Source organism: Corylus avellana, chromosome ca1 (genome assembly GCF_901000735.1).
Source record: "Corylus avellana chromosome ca1, CavTom2PMs-1.0".
Taxonomy (NCBI): Eukaryota; Viridiplantae; Streptophyta; class Magnoliopsida; order Fagales; family Betulaceae; genus Corylus; species Corylus avellana.
The window spans coordinates 40,113,909-40,124,942 of NC_081541.1; the positions used below are offsets into that span (position 1 = coordinate 40,113,909).

The following is an 11,034-nucleotide window of genomic DNA, read 5'->3' on the forward strand; positions in this document are numbered from 1 at the left end:
TATATAAAACAATCCACTTCGCTACTGTAATTGTACACTTTACAACAGGAATATAACATATTTCTTCGCAGAGAGAAAATATCAACAGTAGAACATCGGGTCAAGTAAATCCAAGGATACTTACGGCAAAACATATCCTTACTTGGCTCGATCTCAAAAACATCAACATCATTAATGATATCATCATCATCATTAATGATAAATTGTACAACATTTGTAGGCCCAATAACCTCCATAACAGAAGACAAGGTTGTTTCAGAACGAAAAAATTCGTCTACAGCAAGGCTGGAAGGATTCTTGAGTGTCTTGATGCACGCCACTCCAATTGGTGTATATGCATAGATGTCCAGGAGCCATTCCTTACGATACCACCGTCTTTTGTACATTAATGTACAACCTGTTTTAATTGACTCCTTTATGACATTTTCAATGTATTTCTCAACTTCATTTTTGATATTTGGCGCCAACTTTGATGTGATATTGAGAGGATCTGGGAGTTTGTAACTGGGACCATGTTCAGCAACGCCATTCACAAAGTTTTTGAAGAAGGGTGATTCAATTGCACGAGGACGAATTCCCTCCGACACGAGGAACTTAACCAATTGTTGATCCACTGTACTCTTATCTTGTACCTCACATAGATTGGGCATATGTAATGATGATGAACCCGAAATACTCTTACCCTCAAAAATATTATTTGATGCTGCCACATTTTTAGCTCTCTTAGTGGGAGGGACTGCATCTCGGGCTTGTGACTGAATTGTTTGAGGTACTTTTTCACAAATTTGAATATCTCGGCCTCTAATCCCAGACAAATGTGCTTTAATTCTTGAATTACCCCCAGGAAAAACGACCATTTTTTAAGTCCTTTGCATACTCCCAAAATGGATCTTTCCTTCTAACCATGTTCAATTTTTTTTCCTACATGAAATGAATTAAAGCCAAATAGCATCAATTCAACCAAGATGAGCACAAAGGAAAATCAATCATCATGAACACAATAGAACATACATGCATCATCTCTTGATAAACATGGTGTTTGCCACTACAAGAAATGAATATAAAAAAATTACCCATAAATTGAGAGTATTAGCATTTTGTCGGCTCAAGCTACCTAAATAATATTCTCCAAATGCAACAAAAATTTAGAGCAGTGAAGAAATCTCTCTGAAACACAACCCCGGCCCTACTTTGGTTCATGCAATCCAATTTAAACTCAATCTTATAAAAAACTAATCCAACACCAAACATAATCTTCCAACAACACCACCGCAAAAATCTAAATTTTAAAGAGGTTACCTGGACGATTTTTCTCCCCTTCTTTTCCTTTTCCTTTTCGTTCTCTGACTTCCCCAGAACGATCCACCTTCTTCCTCTCTCCCTCTTTCAGCTTCTCAGCAAAGCTTCTATGAAAGCTCTCGTCCGTCAAAGTTTGGGATTGCTGTTCTAAAAACTTTGATTTGAAGGTTTTGGCCGGCTTAGGTGCTTATTTATTTATTATTTAGTAATTAGTATAATAATGAAAGAGAGTGCTTCTTAGCAACTTCGCTAACATCAAATGAAAATAGTTTAATGGTATATTAACATGTCAAGACAATTAACCAGCATGCAGGCCGGCATTGGCAAGCAAGAGGATGACTTTTTAAAATAAAAAATAAAAAAGAAAAACGAGGCAACACGCCACTTACGCAAGAGACGCACCAGTGTCCTCGGACTCATTATTCCATGTCTTTTTAAGGAAAATTTGTGTAGGTTAAAGAGTAGTAATCAAAGGACCAAAAGAGTGAAAACAGGCTTCTCTGAACCAAGACTGGCACGCTTTTAAAATAGCTGCCGAATGAGATGTGTCATATATGCAAATTAAAATGAATTGTGTCATGCAAAAAAATGAGTTTGTTTCGTAAAAAAATTTTAAAATTATTTTTTGACTTCTTTTTTTTTTTTTTTTTTTTTTATCTAAAAAAGCTCAAAGTTACGTTTTGAAAATGTTTGAAAATGATTTTTTTTTTTTTTAAAAAAAATTATTTCTAACTTTTGCCAGACATATAATGGTATAAATTATTTTATGTTGATATCAAATGTAAATGTGGGGTTAGCTTAGTCATTTTGTACATATGCATGGTTTTCCAGAAATTTCATCGTCTTATATATGAATGAGTAATGTTAGAAGGAGAACTAAAGTCTTCTTAAATCCTTGTAAATGTGATTTGATTTTTAAAATTACGATTAAATTTAAGATGATTATTATTATATTTTGATCTATTGAGAATTCTAATCTTACTTCTAGCATTACTTTGTACGAATAATAAAGTGGATAACGAAGTTATGAAGTGTGAATTTGTTTGTTTGGTTTAATTTTAAATATTAATTAAATAATGAAATTTATTTTTTATTTGCTTAAACTTGTAGCATTTTAGAGAATCGCAGTTGCATTTAGTATCTTATGTTCATTTTAGGGAGTGGGTCCTTTTCTTTCGACAGTTGAAACCAACATGTCCGAATGAATCAAAACTCAAAAGTACGGGCGTCGTTTAATACGGGTGTGTCTAGAACCCGAATGATTTAATGCTTTATTCAACTGCTTGTAAGAAAGCGTGTTCCAAAGCCAATTCCTTGACCCTACTGTTATATATATATATATTGCAAAGTGTGTTCCCCAAATCCAAATCCTTCACTCGTGGACGGAAGAGAGCAAGAATATATGAGTAATTTTAGGTGATTTACTTGTATTTTACTTGTGTCCTACTAAGAATGATGTGACTATTAAAATCACGATTGAGCTTTTAATTGATCATTATTAAATTTAAATGGTGATTTTAATAGTCACATCATTCTTAGTAGGACACAAGTAGATCACTTAAAATTGCTTAGAATATATAATTCTCCATTTAATACGTTATCCCAAATGAGTCAAAAATACAAGATGTTTCTATTTTTCTCTCTCCCAAAGTCCCGCGACAACAATTAATATATATATATCTCCCCCTAAAGGGTGGAGATCGACAACTCTCCACCACAACTCCAACGTACTTCTCTTCTTCATTTCTTCTTCTTTTTCTTTTTTTTTTTTTTTTTTATTATGTTTCCTTGTTCCTTAGTTTTTCTAGTATTTTGTTTGAATTATTAGAGGTTATATCTACCAAAAACCCATAACCTCTACAGCACCTCTAGCTCTCATTTTAGAGTATTTTTTGTCCATACAAATTTTAAGACCCTAATATGGACCTAAAAAATATTCGATTTCGGTGGTTTCCTGCCTCACCGCCTTAGATGAGATCTCCTCCGCCACTGTATAACTATCTCTTAGTCTCTCAAGCAAAATTAAGTTAAAATTTGTCTTCATTATCAATAACAACATTGTCCACCATGAGCCACTATAACAAACTTTACAATTTCCATTAGTTTTGGATTATATATATATATATTAAGAGTTGATGAACACTGTCACATCAACCTAATGAGATGAAGGTGTAATATCTTGTAGGGTAGTAATTTTGTACACGACTCGAGAGCCCAACACGAAATTAGCAAGTTAAGATTTGATATAATCGAATTGGGGTCACAATCAGGGAGACCGGCGATTTAATATCAATAAATCAGTTAAAAAAAATAAAAATCAATATACCAGAACATGAGACTTTCTGCGTCGTAAAGTGCTATAAACAAAAAGAGAATCTTATGTATGTTCATTTGAGGGAGTGGGTCCTTTTCTTTTGACAATTGAAAGTTGAAACCAACGTGTCCGAATGAATCAAGTAATGGTGAAAATACGGGTGTCTTGGGTTGAGAGAATCTGAATGATAGTTGAGATGTTATCTTTTCTTTCAATACGGGTGTCTCCCGAACCCGAATGATTTATAAAATGCGGGAAGGCCGTTTAATACGCCCTGCTGTTTAATACGCCCGTCTCAATATGATGACTTTTTATACGCATTGTTGGATTTCGAAGAGGGTGTGCCACGCCAATTCCTGTCCCCCCCACCCCCACTATTATATAAAGCCAGCGTCTAAATGGGAAATAGCAGCTCCTACAACCAATTCACCTAAATCCTTCACTCGCAGACAGAAGAGAGCAAGAATATAGAAGAAAATGGAGGCAAACAACATGGGCAATCGTGAAAGGTTTGTGTAAATTTCTCTCTTCTCTTTGGCCTTTCGCTCTCTATCATTTCTGCACTCAATTTTCACTGTGATTAACCAGCAAAGTAGTGTTAGTATCCTACCTACATCTACATGATCATTTTCTTTTCTTTTGAAGTAAACATTCTGATCATTTTCTTTTTTGGTTTTGATAGTGAGCAAGCGGACACTGGATACGTCAAGGGCGATCGTCAATTTCAGATTGCAACGTTGCTTACCCTTATCCAAATAAAGTATCAAAACTCAGGCAGATCTCCATACGACATGCATCCTACAACCATGTCGGCTTTCATTGTAACAGCATATTTTTACACAGAAGCGTTGGTGGCAATTTCCCGAGTCACCCAAGCAATTCCGAATAGCAACTACCTCCCTATGGCTATGCTTTTTTCTGACATTTTGGGTGCTCTGGCCTGTTCTCTACTAATATTCATCCTCGTTCCTCCTTTCGGGGTGTTCCTTTTGCTTTCATGTGCATTGGTACTCATAAGGGCATTGCACAGCTCATATCAGCAGATATTTGAGTTGCTTCAACAGATTTTTAAACCACGCTATCAACCAGAACCTCAAGCATCTAACGAAAACTCATTGGAGCAAGAGGGCAATGGTGGTGTTCCAACAGCGGTGTAAATTGTGAAACCTTCAATAATTTCAGTGTACTTTTATTGTTGCTTTGTTGTTGTACCATGGATGTGAGTTTTTTAGATAGATACCATGTTGAATATTTAATGATATTTCTTTTTCCAGAAAGAAAATGAGAAAGAAGATGCATCTTCCTTTTCTTAATATTTGTATTTTGTAGTGACAAAAGCGACGTCGGTTTTGAAGCAATCCCCTATTTGTTTTTGCCCGTGCAATGCCACATTGCCACGGTGATATACATAGAAAGACGGAAAATGCGGGAAACCGAATAGTTGGGTCCTTATACTAGTCAACCCATGGGGATGGGGCAATTGGTAAATATGCAACGGGTGTCATATAGAAAGATGAAAAAAACGGTGTCCGAATCCGAATGAATCAAAAATATTATTTTATCTTTTATATATATATATAAGTTAATTTTAGTGGGTCCATTTCTCTTTTGACGGTTGAAAATAAGGTGTCCGATTAAATCAAAAATACGGGATGTTTTGGTCCCCTATTTTTCTTTCTCTAAAGGAAGGGTCCCACGTACTTCTCTTCTCCATTGCTTTTTTAATTTTTGTTTTTTTCCAGGTTCCTTAGTTTTTTTAGTCTTTTGCTTGAATTATTAGAGATTATATCTACCAAAAACCCATACAACCTCTGGCAAATCTCTTTTGTCACAGCACTTCTAGCTCTTATTGTAGAGTTTTTTTTTTTTTTTTTCCATAAAAATTTTCAAATCTTAATATGGACCTAAAAGAATATTTAATTTTGGTGGTTCTTTGTCTCACCTTCTCAGATGATGTCTCCTCTATCATTGTATAACTACCTCTTAGTCTTTTAAGCGAAATTTAGTTAAAATTTGCTTCCTTTATTAATATCCCGATCGTCCACCATGGGCCACTATTACCAACTTTACAATGCCCATTAGACTTGGATTAGTCATCTTAAAAAAAAAAAAAAAAAATTTGAAGGGTTATGCACACCGTCACATCAACCTAGGAAGATGAGGGTATAATATCTAGTAAGGCTAGCAATTTTGTACACGACCGGAGAGCCCGACATGAAATTAGTGGGTTAGAGTTTGACATAATCGAGTTTGGATCACAGTCAGGCGGACCCGCTTAACCCGTTTAATAAGCAAGTAAATTATAGGTGAAGCGCATGACCTATAGTGACCCAACAAATGTTTTTTATTTACATTTATTTCACAATTTAATAAAATAAAAATAAAAATTTGGTCAAAGGATTTCCTTTAAACGGGTCAAACAGGCCATGTTTGGGCTAACCCAAATGACCTGTGTATTAAATGGGTTATATAAAAACACAATTTTCATGCTTCATTTTTATCATAAAGAAATTTGAACAGCATAATGACATTAGATGTGTAAACCGCACTATATGGGCAAATAATACCCCCTATTCTGCATCGCACTATGAGAAGAGAAGGACAAGAATCTGTCCATAACCACACACAAGTGGGTTATTTTGTTTTACTAACAGCCTATAACATTCTCTTTGCATTTTAGGCTCTTTTGGGTTTTTCAATTTACTTAAATTACATATATGGGCTTTAAAAAATTATAATAAATAAAAGGTCTTTTAGATGGCTTTATCCAATTTTTTGAACTAAATACACTTGTAAATTGTAATATGAGAAAACATATTGATTGTAAACATTCGGCAAATACAAGTATTTATAACTGAATCCTAATAGGAAAAAAGAAAAAAAAAATACATCTATTTATAAAATTTGGGCAGTATCCACAATACAAGTAAATGGAAAAAAAACTCACAAAATACAATTGCATTGAATTATATTCTCTAAGAAAATACAAATAAATTGACTTTAATTCCCTTGAAATAATGTCCAGTTAATAATGGACACACAAGGATCTAATACTTCCTAGTGGGCTTCTTAGGATACTAAAGTAGCAGTGATGGATCATTACATCCCAACAAAAATTATAACATTAGAAATTGAACAATAACATTAAAAATTAATAGCTCTTGCTGATAATTTCGCCCAAATATTGCAATTAAGTTATTGAAGAATTCAAAATTGATTGTATACTGATAAAAAGAATTCTACTGGGCAATGGACCCTCGTAGGATGATCTGAACAAGCATGGCAAATTTAAATGGAAACTGACAAATCCATCTAAATGAATTATTGAATGGGCATACTCTCCATTTGAGACTTAACTTGGACACTTCAAAACAGATATAGCTGAGTCACAAATTCAAATAATCTTGTTTTCATAAAGAGCATTAACTTACAAAACTATGCTAAGAAAATATAAGACAGTTTGTTAATGCTGAAAAACTTTCAACTGTATTTGCAGTGCCAAAAAACACGCTCACAACAAACCTAGTAAATTATAAGCTATACAAAACATAATAGAAAATGCAAAACTAGCAAATCATGAAACGACTGATTCCTACAAACAAAAAGGATACATATATATATATATATATATATATATATATATATATATATTTGTGATTCCATTCCATTCCTGGGCCACCTATCCAACCACAAACCAGTTGGATCCTTTACTATGTCATCGTCAAAACATTTAGTCAAATCATTAAATGACTCTTCATAATCTCCATCCCAATCATCCCAATCATCCCAATCATCATCAGAAACTTCACCAAGTTTGTCAAGAATGATTGGCTTTGTCATTTGTGTTTCTACGGATTTATACCTTTTCATCATCATTGTATTCACGCTAAATGCATGATCATCCAAGTAACTCTGCGGCATCTCATATCGCTTGCATAATGAACTACAAGGTTGACTCAAGATCCGAATGTCATATTTTTGTAATACAGGGAGATGATTGCCACAAGATTCCCACCATACTCCTGCACAATTCAAGATAATAACATAAATATATAAGTTTTTACCAAGTAAAGAAACAGAGTTAACTGAACTCATGAGGATGGGATGTTTCTAGCATCATCATGGCTTCAACTGTGAACAGGTTTGAGTCTTTCATGCGGTAGGTACAGTTGTACTTGGTTCATGAAAGCTTCCTTCTCTTCCACTGCAACCAAATTTTCCAAAATATAGCTTACACCATCCATCATTTCAACATTCTCCTTAAATTTCTCACTCCACACGTAAATAGGATTTAAAAAGGCAGCAGCTGCATGTATTAGATGAATAATATCATCTCGAACTTCACTTAAAATGTTGCATATGACATCATAAAGGACATGATTGTTGTCGCAACATTGCTTAACTGCATCTCATATAAGTATCCTGATGTTGGGCCATCACAATGAACCAAAGAAAGAGCTTGAAATAGTGGCTTCATAACTTGTGCTACAATTTTCCCTCACCTCCAAAATTCTTTGCAACAAATAGCATAATCAATAAATTCTGCACCTCTTAAAATTTCTGCCAGCTCCTAGCCACTAATTTGCTTCCCCCAACCACTACACAATGTTAAAATAGATACCTCTAAAGGTTGCAATACACTTTCAGCTTCTAAAAGTGATGTGAGCAGGACAAAATGGGAAGCAATAACATCTTTCTTTTTGTGTACTCTTCTTAAAGACACATTAACTTTATTCTTGTACATATATAGAACTATCCACTTCACTACTTCAATTGTATTATATATAAAAGGAACATTATATATTTTTCTCAAGAGTAATCCAATCCGACAAGCACACGGGGTCTGGTAAATCCAATGATACTTTCTAGAAAGCATATCCTTAGTCTCACTTACCTTCTCACTGTTGCCATGACTGTCATTATCAATGTTATGCTCGGTACCACCATCATCATAATTATCATTATTAATGACAAGTTGTACAACATTTGTAGGCCCAATTAACTCCATGATGGAAGACACAGTTTTTTCAAAATAACGAATGTCTAGGGGCATTATATCGGGTGGATCCATGCATGCCACTCCTATTGGTGTATATGCAAAGATACCCACGAAGATGAAAATTGGCGTATTGGACGATTTCCTAGTCCATATATTGTACATCAAGGTACAACCTGTTTTAACTGAATATTTTATGACATTGCTAACATATTCCTCAACTTCTTTCTTGATATCTGGAATCAACTGGGATTTGAGAGTTAGAGAACTTGGTAATTCATAACTAGGACCATGTTCAGCAACGCCATTCACAAAGTCCTTGAAAAGGGGCGATTGGATGGCATCCAAACAAATTCCCAATGACATGATGAACTTAGCAAGTTGTTTATCCACCATACTCCTATCTTGTCCCGTACAAAGATTTCGCATATGAAACAATGAGGAACTTGAAACACTTTCACACTCTAGAACATTACTTGACGCTGCCACATTTTTAGCTCTCTTAGTGGGATTGTCAATTGCTTGTTTTGCTTCTAACTGAACGGCTTCAGGTACTTGTAGACAAATTTGAATCTCAATGTCACTGTCACTGTCACTAACCCCAGACAAATATGATTTAGTTCTTGAAATACTCATATCTTGCCCCTTACATAGATTTGGCATATGTGATGATGAGGAACTTGAAAAACTTTCACACTCTAGAACATTACTTGACGCTGGCACATTTTTAGATCCCTTAGTGGGGGTGTCAATCACTAGTAGTGCTTGTTTTGCTTCTAACTGGATTGCTTCAAGGTCAACAACCCCAGACAAATGTGATTTAATTGCTGAAATACCCCCATCAAAACCTTTTTCACAAAACTTACAAATAAAACCATTTTCCAATTCCTCCGCATACTCCCAAAATGAATCTTTCCTTCTAACCATGTTCAATTTTTTTCCTACATGAAATAAATTAAAGCCTAATAAGATCAATTCAACCAAGAAGAGCACAAAGGCAAAAAAAACCCATAAACAGAAAGTATTATCATTGTCAGGTCAAGCTAAGTCAGTAATATTCTCCTAATGCAACAAAGATTTAGAGAAGTAAAGAAATCTCTATCAAACACAACCTCTGTTCATCCAATCCAATTATCAAGGGCACAATGTCTTAGAGTTTGATTCGCTTGATTCTATTAAATGCGGTTGTCGATTAAAAAAAACATAAAAACAAGAATACTCAAACCTAATCTCTATTTTACTTTGATCAGGTCAAATTCAAATACATATTAAATCAAAAGCATTGAGAAGTATATATTCTTGAATGAGGGATAAGATTTAAATCTCTACCTTACAACTCGAAAAACTTCTTGTACACACATCAAGATAAAATGGTATCAAAGTTAAGAAAGAAATTGCAATCACATACACAACATAAAACAACAATTTACTCTTTTGATAAGTTTGAAAATGTAGGGAGGAGTACAATAAAAGATAAAAAAACAAAATCTCATTACTACCTAGTTAACAGGCCTCCAATTGTAATACTAATTAATTATAGCTAAGGCACCTCACAACAATTGTACAGCATACTTTTCAGTCGATCTAGTATTTTATCTTTAGAGTTTAGAGAACTTTTGTTATATTGATTATATATGTGTGCGTTGACAGAGAGAAATTGATGAATTTGGGTAATTGTTGAAAAATAGTTCTATAGATATCCCCAAATCTCAGTACCTAATTCCCCAAATTCATCTTCGTGGAATATTAAATATTGGGTTCTCAGCGCGCAACCGAAAACCATCTCAAAAGCAAACTCAAATCTTATAAAAAATTAACCCAAACACCAAACATAAACAAAATATTATACAACAATAAGAACACCACAAAAATCTAAAGTTGAAAGAGATTACCTTGAAGATTTTTCTCCCCTTCTTTTCCTTTTTACTTCTTTGGCTTCCCCGAACGATCCACGCTGTCTCTTTGTCTCTAACAATGTGTGAAAGACTGAAAGCTTTCGTCGCTCAAAGTTTGGGACTGCGGTGTTAGGCTCAGAGTGCTATCAGTCTTGTTTCGGATTACCAGAAAATAAGGAAAAAGTGTCGCAAACGTGGGAGAAGGATTTGTAGCTTAGAATGTCTTTTGATTTGATTTCTTGTACGAGTAGGAAATCAGTGTTATCAGTCTTGTTCCGAAGTCTTCTTGTAGGCCTGGGCCTTTGCATGCGGCCAAGAGTGTGGGTCTGCCTTATATATTTACCCAATATGATCTTTCAATACAATTATGGTATGGCCGTAAATAAACTAATCCGTTCGACAACCCGTTTGGTTTAGCTCGAGGCTCGAGCTTTATATTGTAGAAATCCATTCGTTACAGTAGAAGCCACTCAATTAATTGACGTCTCGGACTTGTAAGACTTAGAATCTGTTTAGGATTGCGTTTGAAA

At 34.6% G+C, this 11,034-nt stretch overlaps 1 protein-coding gene across 1 annotated transcript; it reads right to left on the minus strand.

Moving 5' to 3' along the window:
• Positions 1 to 7,001: 7,001 nt before the first annotated feature.
• Positions 7,002 to 10,724, minus strand: LOC132188359 (uncharacterized). Its single transcript, XM_059602788.1, has 2 exons — positions 10,502 to 10,724; positions 7,002 to 9,550 (listed from the first exon to the last, which is right to left on the minus strand). Exon 2 carries the CDS (start codon positions 9,534 to 9,536, stop codon positions 8,184 to 8,186), a length of 1,353 nt encoding a protein of 450 aa, XP_059458771.1. The 5' UTR covers positions 9,537 to 9,550; positions 10,502 to 10,724; the 3' UTR covers positions 7,002 to 8,183.
• Positions 10,725 to 11,034: the final 310 nt, after the last annotated feature.

What these genes read in the sequence shown, in the direction of transcription:
- LOC132188359 (XM_059602788.1), bottom strand. Translation starts at nt 9,536, where the DNA reads ATGGTTAGAAGGAAAGATTCATTTTGGGAGTATGCGGAGGAATTGGAA.